The 14,438-nt window shown below is 49.7% G+C and overlaps 2 protein-coding genes across 2 annotated transcripts in view; one reads left to right on the top strand and one right to left on the bottom strand.

Moving 5' to 3' along the window:
• Positions 1-14,438, top strand: part of rmi1 (RMI1, RecQ mediated genome instability 1, homolog (S. cerevisiae)) — a 128,015-nt gene that overhangs the window by 56,687 nt on the left and 56,890 nt on the right. The window lies entirely within an intron of this gene.
• qng1 (Q-nucleotide N-glycosylase 1) overlaps positions 964-14,438 on the bottom strand; it is a 33,580-nt gene continuing 20,105 nt past the window's right edge. The window contains exons 4-7 of the mRNA XM_072433600.1: positions 10,837-10,949; positions 9,816-9,959; positions 1,433-1,628; positions 964-1,217 (exon numbers count right to left, since the gene is read on the bottom strand). Coding sequence (XP_072289701.1) covers positions 988-1,217; positions 1,433-1,628; positions 9,816-9,959; positions 10,837-10,949 — 683 coding nt within the window. The 3' untranslated portion in view covers positions 964-987. The remainder of the gene's footprint in view (positions 1,218-1,432; positions 1,629-9,815; positions 9,960-10,836; positions 10,950-14,438) is intronic.

Below are 14,438 nucleotides of genomic sequence, written 5' to 3'. Positions count from 1 at the left end.
TCACGTGGATATTAAAGTCTCCAACTATAACTATTTTATCCCAGGCTAACACTAAGTTTGATATAAAGTCAGAAAACTCTGTTAAAAACTCTGAATAGGGACCAGGGGGTCGGTAGATAACTATGAACAAAACTGCTTTTTGGTTTCTCATATTTGGACACGTAATTGACACATGTTAATGTTAATTTTAGGACTCGTGAGTCAGCTTGAGTGTGAGATCACTGCTACACCACCACCTCGGCCTGTGCTCCTGGCGGTCTGACAGTTAACATGGGTGGGGTTAACATGGGTGGGTGGGGTGGAGGAGATTGACCGAATGTTTAGCAGTCCACATTTATATGCTCATGTATCATTTGTGAGTGTAATTTTTATTAATGAATAAATGATAATAATTATTATTATTTGATTCAGTGACACTCAATTATGTTACCGTCCCCAATAATGATTCCAACTATTTATATATACATATATTTTTAATTAAAAAGGAGATGCAGTAATACAAGTAATGACTGAAGGCTTAATACTGCAGTAGTACATTTAAAGAAATATACAATGTGTCAAAGTGAGACACTACAGGTAAAACAACATATACATTTTTTACCTAGAAACAACATTGTTCAATCAGCCCCTAATCATCTTTTATTATTGTATTTAATCAACTTGCATGCTCAGATTTATCTAGGACATTATGACGTTCTTAAAATGCATTTTTAGAGACATAAAGATCAGCCCTTAAGTAGAACCTACACACACCAAACTGTATATCCAAAACCCCCTCTGAAATATTCTTATATTTAATATGACAACAAAATAAACTAATACATTTTTAATTTTTCAGATTTATGTCCCAAATATGTACAATTTGTGACATTCTAACATTTACGCAAGTAAACGGTAGAATCTTCAAATTGATAGCTCTAAACTTTATTTACTTTTACTCTTCCCCTGCAGTGTGGGTTTCTCCTGATCTGCTGCATAAACTCTGTGTTAATAGTAAATACAGCGCGTGTGATGAATGGGCACGTGCGCCATCTGCTGGTGGTGTCGCTTCGCATAGGGCCACAGGTAGAAGTCGATGATGACAGAGTTTATGGGGCAGTTCTGCTTGTCCCGCTCCTGGACCAATCGCAACAGGTGCACTTTTATCCGCTCCACCGCCCAGATCGAGCAGCCGCGGATTTCCACCTCTCTCCTGTCTCCGGACGGCAGTCGCTCACCTGAAACACGGAGTGGGAAAAGGTCCAACAAAAACAAACAAAATATCAACATTACAGGCATGCGCCAAAAAGAAGACTAAATAATTGTCTAAATAAATAAGTTCAGCTCAAGTAAAAACATAATAAACGGACAGAATTATCTAATGTTAAAGGCCTTTGTCTCTAATCAAAAAACACTTTGAGAAGCTCCAGGCCTGAGTGATTGTCCCTCTCACCTTTCTTCAGCGCCTCCATGAGTCCGTCCGAGTACCTCAAAGCCCCCAGATGGACCAGAGCCTGTGGGACCCTGTAGTCTGCGAACATGGTGAGCCAGTCCATGTTGGAGATGTCTCCCTCTCCCCGAGCCGCCATCACACCCCACAAATCTGCCACCAAGATCTGGGCTCGCTTATGGAACGACAGCGCCCTCCCCTGGAACAAGAGGAGAAGTGTGAACATGGAAATACATTTATTGCCATTGTCAATGAACAGAATTCACAAACATAGGAACTTGTCTTGGTGATTCGGTGCAACATAAAGTCAAAAGAGAAACAAATTAAAGCTGCTATGGGATAAAATAACAATAAGCTATCAGATAAAAAATAAGAATACAAATTTTAAAAGGCTTAATATGTACAGAAAATGTACAGTTGAATCCTGTCTCCTCCTGTTTTCTAACATAGTCAACTATGATTACGTTCCATCATGTTGATGATCAGAGTTTGCTGGCAAAACTAGACCAAATAAAAAGTACTTAATGAGGGCAACATTAATGCTACAAATGAAACTGCTTTTATATATTTTAATTTGCTTGACTGTCAAGTTTATAACAGAGTTCTGATATTCAGCTTTTGCTTACAATGTTCACAAGTAAAAATACAAAAGGATTAAACACAGTGAGGAAAATACATATTTGAACACCCATCTCTCACTTAGAAATGATTCTGAAATTCAGAATGACAATCAGAAAAGGTTTGCCAATGAACCAATGACACTTTCATCGTAGGAGCATTTCCACTGTGAGAGACAGAATCTAAAAAAGAAAAAAACTGAAATCACATTGTAGAATTTCTTTTAAAAATGTATTTGTATGTTATTGCTGCAAATAAGTATTTGAAGAATTCTTGCTCTCAAAGTTAGTCTGCCTTTATAAAGTCCACCTCTGCTCCACTTCATCTAAATCAGTAGCACCAGTTTGAGCTTGTTAGCTGCATAACAACACCTGACCTGCCCCCATATAGTCAGAGTCCATCTACTGCCATGGGCAAGACCAAAGAGCTGTCAGAAGAGATGGAACTGTAGACCTCCACTACAGCTGGAAAGAGCTAAGGGGCTTTGACAAGCAGCTTTGTGAAGAAAGATCAACTGTTGGAGCAACTGTTATAAAATGGAAGAGGCTAAAGATGATGTCAGTCTCCCTCAGACTGCAGCTCCATGAAGATCTCACCTCGTGGGGTTCAATGATGAGAAGAAAGGTGAGGAATCAGCCCAGAACTACAGGAGCTGGTCAATGACCTGAAGAGAGCTGGGACCACAGTTTCAAAGGTTACTATGGTAATACACTACAGCGTCATGGTTTAAAATCATGCATCGCACAGAAGGTTCCCCTGCTTAAGTCAGCACATGTCCAGGTCCGTCTGAAGTTTGCCAACATCATGCTTTGGGGGAGGAAACATCATGCTTTGGGGGTGGAAACATCATGCTTTGGGGGAGGAAACATCACGCTTTGGGGGAGGAAACATCACGCTTTGGGGGAGGAAACATCATGCTTTGGGGGAGGAAACATCACGCTTTGGGGGAGGAAACATCACGCTTTGGGGGTGGTAACATCACGCTTGCTTTGGGGAGGAAACATCACGCTTTGGGGGTCTTTTCTGCACAGGGGACAGGACGACTGCACTATATTAAGGAGAAAATAAACGGGGCCAGGCCTCCTTTGTGAGATTTGGGGCAACAACCTCCTTCTCTCAGTCAGAGCATAAAAGATCGGGCGTGGCTGGGTCATCTAACAATGACAATGACCTGAATCACAGCCAGGAGAACCAAGGACCAGTGGCTCTGTAAGAATCATGTCAAGGTTCTGGACTGGCCAAGCCAGTCTCCAGACCTAAATCTAGTAGAATATCTTCTGTGTGCAGGAGGAGTCCTGCTGCAGTGTGCGCAAAACTGCCCAAGAGCTACAGGAAATGTTTGACCTCTGTAACTGGAAACAAATATACCAAAATATTGTACCAAATATGAATTAAAATACAATAATACCTCGAGGAACATGCATCGATTCTATGAGTGGGCTTGCCTTTCCACCGAAACTAACCTGTAAATTGCCACTAGTCACAGGAGGCAAACCCTCCACCAAAAAGCATTAGTTATTATAGGATGCAGTGCATTATGCATAAATAAAACATTATCGTCTTCAGCTGGACTAAAACTTAAGTATTGACTTATTTGACTAATATTAGCCAATGGTTCCTTCATATTCATCTAAAGAGGGTGGTCTCTACTGCAGTGCCACATCAGTCCAGCAGGTGGACCCCTCAGCCTGGTGTGTCTTTTATGCTGGAGTCCATTTACTCTGGCCAAATGTGATTTCAAAATAACAAACATATTTCTGAACATAAAAAATCATCATGAAGTAAATGTTTATGGGAAGATTTTTTGTCTCTTTGTAGACTTTATTTTCTACTTTAGAAACACGTGTATTATTGAAAATCAGAATCTCAGAGGGACATATTTTTATGGCCATACAATGTCTGTCAAAGTGACTACAATATCATCTGACATTTGGCAATAAAATGAAAAGTAACAAACAAAAATGTTTAGTAGAGCTGTCAATAATGATTTTATTTTATATTACAGACGTTCATTGATAGACACTGGCCTTATCAAATAAATTCATTTTTATATGAAACCAAAATAATGGGAAAATGTAAACTGAAATTTTCACACACATAAAAATAAATTATATATATATATATTAGGGCTGGGCAAGTTAATGCGTTATTATCGCATTAACTCATCACTTATTTAACGCGATCAATTCATTTAACGCGCGTTAACGCAGGTCGGATTCCTCTGGTCCGCACCAGTTCTAAAGCCATTAGAAAGACAAACGCACCGGACGCGCGTTCTCCACGCGCCGGACTCATGTCCGTAGACAATGTTGTACCATCATTTTGGTGAACGTGAACTGAACGAACGGGATTACTGCTGACGTACGATAATATGAACGCGTTCATTCTGGTGTCTGTGAACGGCACCTTCGTTCTTTTTATTTTCGTTCAATAAGGTGTCAGATTTCTAGAGACTTCCAGGCGAAAAACATTGTTAAGTTGCCTAAAAAGAGCCTGTGTCTGGCAAGTGTGAGAGCTCCAGTTGTAGAGGCGATAGAGCGCGGAGACAGAGATTTTGCGTGTCGCACTGCACTGCGCATCAAAACAAACAGCAGCACGGACGCGACCGCAACGTGTGTCAACAGAGCAGCAGGAGTCGCCCTTCTACGACCAGTTACGTGAGTTTTATGATGAGGTCGTGAGGATGGGAACAATCAAACATTTATATTCAAACTTTGCCCAGCAACTTTTCCCTCATGTTTTTGAGAATAAACTGTGGGGCTGAAAGCTGCATCTGCTGCTAGTACTACTACTAGTACTACTACTAGTACTACTACTACTACTGCTGCTAGTGTGGACTGAATGGACAGCGACACATGGGGGAAGTCTGTCCCTTCAGTGTGAATGTAAATCCTGGGTAAGGATTCAAAATTGGATATGAAGATGAAATCTGACACATATTTTCAGCAATAAACTAATAAAATAATTGCTGCCTGTGGTTGTATTTGGGCTGTGGAAATAATTTAGAACAATTATTGCATAATATTGAAAAAAATAACTGAACTAGTTCATTTTTTGGAGCTGTGAACTTAGTTCAAAATTTTGAATTATGAACTATGAACTGAACTAGTTCATTTTAAAATGTATGAACTATGAACTGAACTAGTTCATTTTAAAATGTATGAACTATGAACTGAACTAGTTCATTTTAAAATGTATGAACTATGAACTGAACTAGTTCATGTAGAAAGTGAACTTTCCCAACACTGTCCGTAGAATACACTCAGCAGCAGATGTGCGTCCGAGTCGTCCTGCACATGCTCAGTGGAGGAGTTGTGCTGTGTTGCTTTTCTCGTGGTGTAAATGGACCATGGCTTTGGTTTATTAACTTTACAAAGTCAGCTGCTATAGGCGCCAGTCGAGGCAACCCGCCGGGGGCCCGCGTGAGCAGGTCCCGCCGGGGGCCCGCGTGAGGGCCCGCGTGAGCAGGTCCCGCCGGGGGCCCGCGTGAGCAGGTCCCGACGGGCGCTGTAGCTGGGGAGATCCGCGAGAAGGGCCCAGCGCGCGTCTTTATCATCTGAAAATGTGAATAATCTGGTGCCTTAGCAACTGGCTTAGTGCAGAGGAGTAAAAAAACACCCAGTTTTAGGAATCTACAAACTTTTCTGGTTCTTTTCAATGCCCTGGCAGTGGCAATATGCTTTAGTTTTGTGTTTGATAACATTGTTTAAGTTAAAATACACACAATGTATTTATTTGTATTGAACTGGTTAAGTGTTTGTTTGCACAACTAATGTTATGGTGCTTTAGTGTCAAGTTCTAAGAATTTACAAACTGTACTGAAGTGTTTTCTGGTTTAGGGACATTTGGTACTAGACTGGTTCTGCTGCTCCTAAAATGTGTTTTGAGTGTCTAATGTTTAATGAGATTACAATGTTTCTGACGTCCTAAGTGGCCTGTTCATCTTTAATGATTGTGGCTCAGGATTTTGTGAATACCCGTCACCTGACCGTGGCCTGACCGTGGCGACAGCCCGACCGTGGCCTGACCATGGCGACGGCCCGACCGTGGCCTGACCGTGGCGACGGCCCGACCGTGGCCTGACCGTGGCGACGGCCCGACCGTGGCCTGACCGTGGCCTGACCGTAGAGACGGCCTGAACGTGGCGACGGCCTGACCGTGGCGACGGCCTGACCGCGGCGACGGCCTGACCGTGGCCTGACAGTAGAGACGGCCTGACCGTGGCGACGGCCTGACCGCGGCGACGGCCTGACCGTGGCCTGACCGTGGCCTGACAGTAGAGACGGCCTGACCGTGGCGACGGCCTGACCGTGGCGACGGCCCGACCGTGGCCTGACCGTGGCCTGACAGTAGAGACGGCCTGAACGTGGCGACGGCCTGACCGTGGCGACGGCCCGACCGTGGCCTGACCGTGGCGACGGCCTGACCGCGGCGACGGCCTGACCGTGGCGACGGCCTGACCGTGGCGACGGCCTGACCGTGGCCTGACCGTGGCCTGACCGTGGCCTGACCGTGGCCTGACCGTGGCGACGGCCCGACCGTGGCCTGACCGTAGAGACGGCCTGAACGTGGCGACGGCCTGAACGTGGCGACGGCCTGAACGTGGCGACGGCCTGAACGTGGCGACGGCCCGACCGTGGCCTGACCGTGGCGACGGCCTGACCGCGGCGACGGCCTGACCGTGGCGACGGCCTGACCGTGGCGACGGCCTGACCGTGGCCTGACCGTGGCCTGACCGTGGCCTGACCGTGGCGACGGCCCGACCGTGGCCTGACCGTAGAGACGGCCTGAACGTGGCGACGGCCTGAACGTGGCGACGGCCTGAACGTGGCGACGGCCTGAACGTGGCGACGGCCCGACCGTGGCCTGACCGTGGCGACGGCCCGACCGTGGCCTGACCGTGGCGACGGCCCGACCGTGGCCTGACCGTGGCCTGACCGTAGAGACGGCCTGAACGTGGCGACGGCCTGACCGTGGCGACGGCCTGACCGCGGCGACGGCCTGACCGTGGCCTGACAGTAGAGACGGCCTGACCGTGGCGACGGCCTGACCGCGGCGACGGCCTGACCGTGGCCTGACCGTGGCCTGACAGTAGAGACGGCCTGACCGTGGCGACGGCCTGACCGTGGCGACGGCCCGACCGTGGCCTGACCGTGGCCTGACAGTAGAGACGGCCTGAACGTGGCGACGGCCTGACCGTGGCGACGGCCCGACCGTGGCCTGACCGTGGCGACGGCCTGACCGCGGCGACGGCCTGACCGTGGCGACGGCCTGACCGTGGCGACGGCCTGACCGTGGCCTGACCGTGGCCTGACCGTGGCCTGACCGTGGCCTGACCGTGGCGACGGCCCGACCGTGGCCTGACCGTAGAGACGGCCTGAACGTGGCGACGGCCTGAACGTGGCGACGGCCTGAACGTGGCGACGGCCTGAACGTGGCGACGGCCCGACCGTGGCCTGACCGTGGCGACGGCCTGACCGCGGCGACGGCCTGACCGTGGCGACGGCCTGACCGCGGCGACGGCCTGACCGTGGCGACGGCCTGACCGTGGCGACGGCCTGACCGTGGCCTGACCGTGGCCTGACCGTGGCCTGACCGTGGCGACGGCCCGACCGTGGCCTGACCGTAGAGACGGCCTGAACGTGGCGACGGCCTGAACGTGGCGACGGCCTGAACGTGGCGACGGCCTGAACGTGGCGACGGCCCGACCGTGGCCTGACCGTAGAGACGGCCTGAACGTGGCGACGGCCTGACCGTGGCGACGGCCTGACCGCGGCGACGGCCTGACCGTGGCCTGACCGTGGCCTGACAGTAGAGACGGCCTGACCGTGGCGACGGCCTGACCGTGGCGACGGCCCGACCGTGGCCTGACCGTGGCCTGACAGTAGAGACGGCCTGAACGTGGCGACGGCCTGACCGTGGCGACGGCCTGACCGTGGCGACGGCCTGACCGCGGCGACGGCCTGACCGTGGCCTGACCGTGGCCTGACAGTAGAGACGGCCTGACCGTGGCGACGGCCTGACCGTGGCGACGGCCCGACCGTGGCCTGACCGTGGCCTGACAGTAGAGACGGCCTGAACGTGGCGACGGCCTGACCGTGGCGACGGCCTGACCGCGGCGACGGCCTGACCGCGGCGACGGCCTGACCGTGGCGACGGCCTGACCGTGGCGACGGCCTGACCGTGGCCTGACCGTGGCCTGACCGTGGCCTGACCGTGGCGACGGCCCGACCGTGGCCTGACCGTAGAGACGGCCTGAACGTGGCGACGGCCTGAACGTGGCGACGGCCTGAACGTGGCGACGGCCCGACCGTGGCCTGACCGTGGCGACGGCCTGACCGCGGCGACGGCCTGACCGTGGCGACGGCCTGACCGTGGCGACGGCCTGACCGTGGCCTGACCGTGGCCTGACCGTGGCGACGGCCCGACCGTGGCCTGACCGTAGAGACGGCCTGAACGTGGCGACGGCCTGAACGTGGCGACGGCCTGAACGTGGCGACGGCCTGAACGTGGCGACGGCCCGACCGTGGCCTGACCGTGGCGACGGCCCGACCGTGGCCTGACCGTAGAGACGGCCTGAACGTGGCGACGGCCTGACCGTGGCCTGACCGTGGCGACGGCCTGACCGTGGCCTGACCGTGGCGACGGCCCGACCGTAGCCTGACCATAGAGACGGCCTGAACGTGGCGACGGCCTGAACGTGGCGACGGCCTGACCGTGGCCTGACCGTGGCGACGGCCTGACCGTGGCCTGATCGTGGCGACGGCCCGACCGTGGCCTGACCGTAGAGACGGCCTGAACGTGGCGACGGCCTGAACGTGGCGACGGCCTGAACGTGGCGACGGCCCGACCGTGGCCTGACCGTGGCGACGGCCCGACCGTGGCCTGACCGTAGAGACGGCCTGAACGTGGCGACGGCCTGACCGTGGCGACGGCCCGACCGTGGCCTGACCGTAGAGACGGCCTGAACGTGGCGACGGCCTGACCGTGGCCTGACCGTGGCGACGGCCTGACCGTGGCCTGACCGTGGCGACGGCCCGACCGTAGCCTGACCATAGAGACGGCCTGAACGTGGCGACGGCCTGAACGTGGCGACGGCCTGACCGCGGCGACGGCCTGACCGTGGCCTGACCGTGGCGACGGCCTGACCGTGGCCTGATCGTGGCGACGGCCCGACCGTGGCCTGACCGTAGAGACGGCCTGAACGTGGCGACGGCCTGAACGTGGCGACGGCCTGAACGTGGCGACGGCCTGAACGTGGCGACGGCCTGAACGTGGCGACGGCCTGATGACCGTGGAGAGCAAAGAACCCAAGAGAAATTGCTGCTGTATCATACGGTTATGACAAATGGAGAATAAACATTGTACAATGAAGTAAATACAGTGCAGTCAGTGCGTCTGCTGGCTGCCAACCCAGATCTGCCACACAGGGGGCTATAGGGGGCTATGCCACACAGGGAGCTATGCCACACAGGGGGCTATGCCACACAGGGGGCTATAGGGGGCTATGCCACACAGGGAGCTATGCCACACAGGGAGCTATGCCACACAGGGGGCTATGCCACACAGGGAGCTATGCCACACAGGGGGCTATGCCACACAGGGGGCTATAGGGGGCTATGCCACACAGGGGGCTATGCTAGCAAATATGACACTTTTAGAATGTTTTTCACATCTATGGTCAGGCTAGGAGTAGGGTTAGGAACAGTTCTTCTGGTTATGGATGAGGCTTTGGGAGAGGTTAACCAGGTCTCTCCCTCTCTCATACCTGGTACGTGGCTTGGTCTCTGTAGGAGGGGATGTGTTCTGTGACGAGTTGCACCATCTTGCGGGCGTCGTTCCCGGCTCGGTTGATAAAGCTCCGGAAGCTTCCCCCGTGTTCCATCAGGACACGCCCGCCTTCCGTCAGCACCTTGTTAGACACATTCAATATGTGACATCACGTGAAACGGGTGAGAAATTCACTTGGCAGATGAGATTGGCTTTCACTTAACACGTACTATCGAGAGCAGAGGTGGGAGATGAATGGAAAATATGGAAATGTATACGTGATGATAATGTTGTTTTGGTGAAATATCAACATTCAACAATTTAAAAAAATGACATCAAAATGAAAGATAAATGAGTCAACTAGTCTCCTATTTACTGATGGGTTTGGGGTTAGGGTAATTCCGCCCTTTTACGGTTCATTTTCAGCACATAAACAGGACAAATGGAACTTTTCCTGAACAGTTTTAGAATGATCTTGAGCTGTATCATAACTGAGACCACACATTAACATAAAGAAAGGACTATTTGCGTTGAGAATCACAGTCTATTGTTATTTTAATGCAATAAATGGGGAAGTGCTTGATAAAACAGATGACCTCCCTTTCATTTAAACAGCTTATCTAGTCTAGGCTGTCTTCATGATATACTATTGACATTTAAAATGAGGCTTAGGGTCATTTATATATCACTTTTAAAGAATCATAATACAATAATAGATTTTTACAGTTATAGTTTATTTAATGTAAAATCATAGTGGTTAAATGACTCGAACAGGAGTTTGTCATGAGTTTTGGGTAACGACTGAAAGGACAAGATCGCGGGTACAAGCGCTCGAAAAGGTGAGGAGCTGAGGAGCTCGGAGTAGAGCCGCTGCTCGTAAGGCTTAAAAAGACCAATGCACTGACAAATTACTTATTTTTTTTTGGTTTTGTTTTGCCACATGGCCCAACCCTCCCATGGCCCACGATGAGCGGCGTACGAAGAATATAGAAGGATTCTCGTGCGGTTCTTGTTCAGACCTGGTGGCGTTCCCGGATCATGGGCATCGGCGTGTCGGTGTCGGACCTCAGCACGTGTTCGAGCTGCTCCAGGCTCATGCGGGAGAAGAACTGCGGGTCGGTGATGGGGACGCCTGTGGACACGTGTGCAAAGTGTGAGGGAGGATCTGGGACAAGGCCCTGGGATACACAGAGCCGAATCTAATCAAGTCTTGAATCCTCCGCGATCAGCTGGGTCACGTTTCATCCGCAGGTCTGCAGCCAATCCTCATGTGTTTTTTTTTGTAGTAAGGCCTTAGTTACTTTATTATTTGGTTTACGGATCCGCCGCACTTAGATTATTGATCTTTACAATATAAATGAAATAAATTGTTAGAATTTTTTTTTTTTATAAAGTAACGCTGACAAAGCAAAATAGCATTAAATTAAATGTAAAACGCGTTATTAAGTCAAAAAACAAGAGCGCGTGAAGCAATTTCTCGCCAAACTCCCGCGGAAGTCTGTGACGGAGCGGGTCTGTCCCTGTCGCCCGTCTCTCTGTCTGCTGAGCGCCTTCATATCGCAAGTACACATTTTAAACCCGTTTACCACATTTTCTTCAGCGCGTTTTGCCGTGACTAGGTGGGTGGGGGAGGGTCATAAGGCGCTGGTACAGCTGGCAGCCCGGTGTAAACGCTCTCTCTTCTTTCTCACACTTATTGTGCTTTATCTCCTATATTTTGTAAATATAGTTAGTATATTTTTTCTATTTTACTGCACGATAGGGACACGTGCTGGAATAGTTTTTTATTCAACTGTTTTTGACTTTTTTCGGCTGGATTTGAGCGTTTTTCGTTGTGTTGTTGTGACGTGAGCTAGCTCCGAGCGAGCCCACCGCCCCCCCCCCCCCGCGCCCTCCGGCCGCCGCTAAAGTACGGCGTGTCGTCGGTACACGTTTATATACACGTTTATATGAAAGAGGAACTTCACGAACGATCGGGACACGCACTGGAATCGCTTTAAATTAACTTGTTTTGACTTTATTCGGCTGGATTGAGTGTTTTCGTCGTGTCAAATCAAATCAAATCAAATCAATTTATTTTTGTAAGGCCCAAAATCACAACAACAGTTGCCTCTGAGGGCCACAGGGAGAAATGAATCAACAATGTCTGTGGTGGCGATGAAGTCAGACAATGTCTGTGGTGGCGAGGGACGATGTCCCAGGGTCCTCTGTCCTTAGACTCTCCTTCTCGGCCAGGAAAAACTACAAAAAAAACCTCTTTGGGAAAAAAGCGTAGAAACCTGGAGGAGTTCCAGTGAAGGAGAGATCCGACTCTCACAGACGGACAGACGGACACGAGGAGACTGGAGCTGGACCCACTCTTCAGGCAGATGAGGGACCGTCGGAGTCGAGCAGGACCCACTCTTCAGGCAGATGAGGGACCGTCGGAGGCGAACTGGACCCACTCCTCAGGCAGATGAGGGACCGTGGGAGGCGAGCTGGACCCACTCTTCAGGCAGATGAGGGACCGACTGAGGCGAACTGGAGCCACTCTTCAGGCAGATGAGGGACCGTCCACATGGGGTAGGGACCACTTCACCAGGAGAGGGACATCTGGGTCCACAGGTCCTCAGGAGTGAGAGAAAGAAAAAGAAGGCGGTGAACAGTTTGCAAGTGGAATTAAAAAATAAATATTGTTTGATAGCATAAGTAGTCAGAAGAAGAGGATAGTGCTCAAGCTGTCATACTTCCCCCAGCACAGTTACTCCTAGGGCAGCGTAGCTGAAGCTGTGGGTTTATCTTTCTGTTCCTAACTACTCTGACCATAAGCGATTTCGAAGAGGAACGTTTTAAGCCTGGACTTAAATGAAGAGACTGTGTCAGCATATTTAACATTGGTCGGGAGCTGATTCCATAACACAAGGGCTTGGTAGCTAAACGCTCTACCTCCTACAGTACTTTTAGAGACTCTTGGCACCACCAGAAGGCCGGCATTCTGAGAGCGAAGAGCTCTGTTTGGATGATATGGTTCTATAGCATCTTTGAGGTAGGATGGGGCCATGTCATTTATGGCTTTGTAGGTCAAGAGTAGAATTTTGAATTTGATTCTGGACTCGACGGGGAGCCAGTGAAGAGACTTCAGCACTGGCGTAATGTGCTCTCTTCTTTTTGTTCCTGTTAGTAATCTTGCTGCTGCATTTTGAACCAGTTGAAAGCTTTTTATGGAGCTTTTAGGACACGCTGCAAGCAGGGAGTTACAGTAGTCTAATCTAGTCGTTACAAATGCATGGATAAGTTTTTCGGCATCACTTTTAGGCAGGATTCTTCTGATTTTGGCGATGTTGCGCAAATGGAAATAGGCTGTTTTACAAGCTTGATTTATATGAGCTTTAAATGAGAGCTCCTGGTCAAATAAGACTCCAAGGTTTCTTACAGTAGAACTGGAGGCTACACTGACATTGTCCAGTGTGACTATCTGCTCAGATAGAGCGTCTCGTAGATGCTTAGGGCCAAGCACAATGACCTCGGTTTTTTCAGGGTTAAGAAGCAGGTAGTTTAGTGTCATCCAGGTTTTTATCTCCTTCACACAAGTACTAAGTCTGTCTACTTGATCGCTCTGATCAGGTTTCATTGATAAATACAGCTGAGTGTCGTCTGCATAGCAGTGGAAGTTAATGTCATGCTTTCTGATAATGTTGCCTAATGGTAGCATATAAAGAGTAAACAGAATTGGACCGAGTACCGAACCCTGTGGCACACCGTAAATTACTTTAGAGCTTGGTGAGGAGCTCTGGTTTACATTAACAAATTGGAACCTATCAGATAGATAGGATTTAAACCAGCTGAGGGCTGTTCCTCCAACACCTACATCACATTCTAACCTCTGCAGTAGAATGTTGTGGTCGATGGTGTCAAACGCTGCGCTGAGGTCCAACAGAACCAGGATTGAGACCAGTCCATCGTCAGCGGCTAATAACAAATCATTTGTGACTTTAACTAGTGCAGTTTCAGTGCTGTGGTGGGCTCTGAACCCTGACTGGAAAACTTCAAATAAGTTATTGTCCTGCAGGTGGCGACAAAGCTGTTTTACTACAACTTTTTCAAGGATTTTAGAGACGAAGGGAAGATTTGAAATAGGTCTGTAGTTTACCAATAGGTCGGGATCTAGATTAGGCTTTTTCAGAAGAGGTTTAATGACTGCATGTTTGAAGGACTGTGGAACATAGCCACTTTCTAGTGAAGTATTTATTATATTAAGAATAGGGTCTATAATTAGGGGAAGAATGTCTTTGAGGAGTCTGCTTGGAATGGGGTCTAGGACACAAGTTGAGCTTTTAGAGGACATAATGGCTGAAGTTATCTCTGCTTGATCAACAGCTGTGAACCTTTCTAAGTTTACAGGTGGATTTATATGGGACGTTAGATTTACAGCTTGGGCTAGTTCAGGGCTAATAGCGGGGGTAATTTCATCTAATTTATCTCTGATTGTTTTTATTTTATTATTAAAAAATAGGAGGAAATCATCAGAGCTAAGTGTAGCTGGGATTGAGGGCTCTACTGCACTGTGACAGTTTGTTAGCCTAGCTACAGTGCTGAAAAGGAATTTAGTGTTACTTTTGTTGACTTCTATTAGATTTGAATA

The sequence above is a fragment of the Eucyclogobius newberryi genome, unplaced genomic scaffold, assembly GCF_026437365.1.
Source record: "Eucyclogobius newberryi isolate DKJ021-1_F unplaced genomic scaffold, fEucNew1.0.hap1 SCAF_6, whole genome shotgun sequence".
NCBI classification, from domain to species: domain Eukaryota; kingdom Metazoa; phylum Chordata; class Actinopteri; order Gobiiformes; family Gobiidae; genus Eucyclogobius; species Eucyclogobius newberryi.
This window is presented reverse-complemented; position numbering and strand designations above follow the sequence as displayed.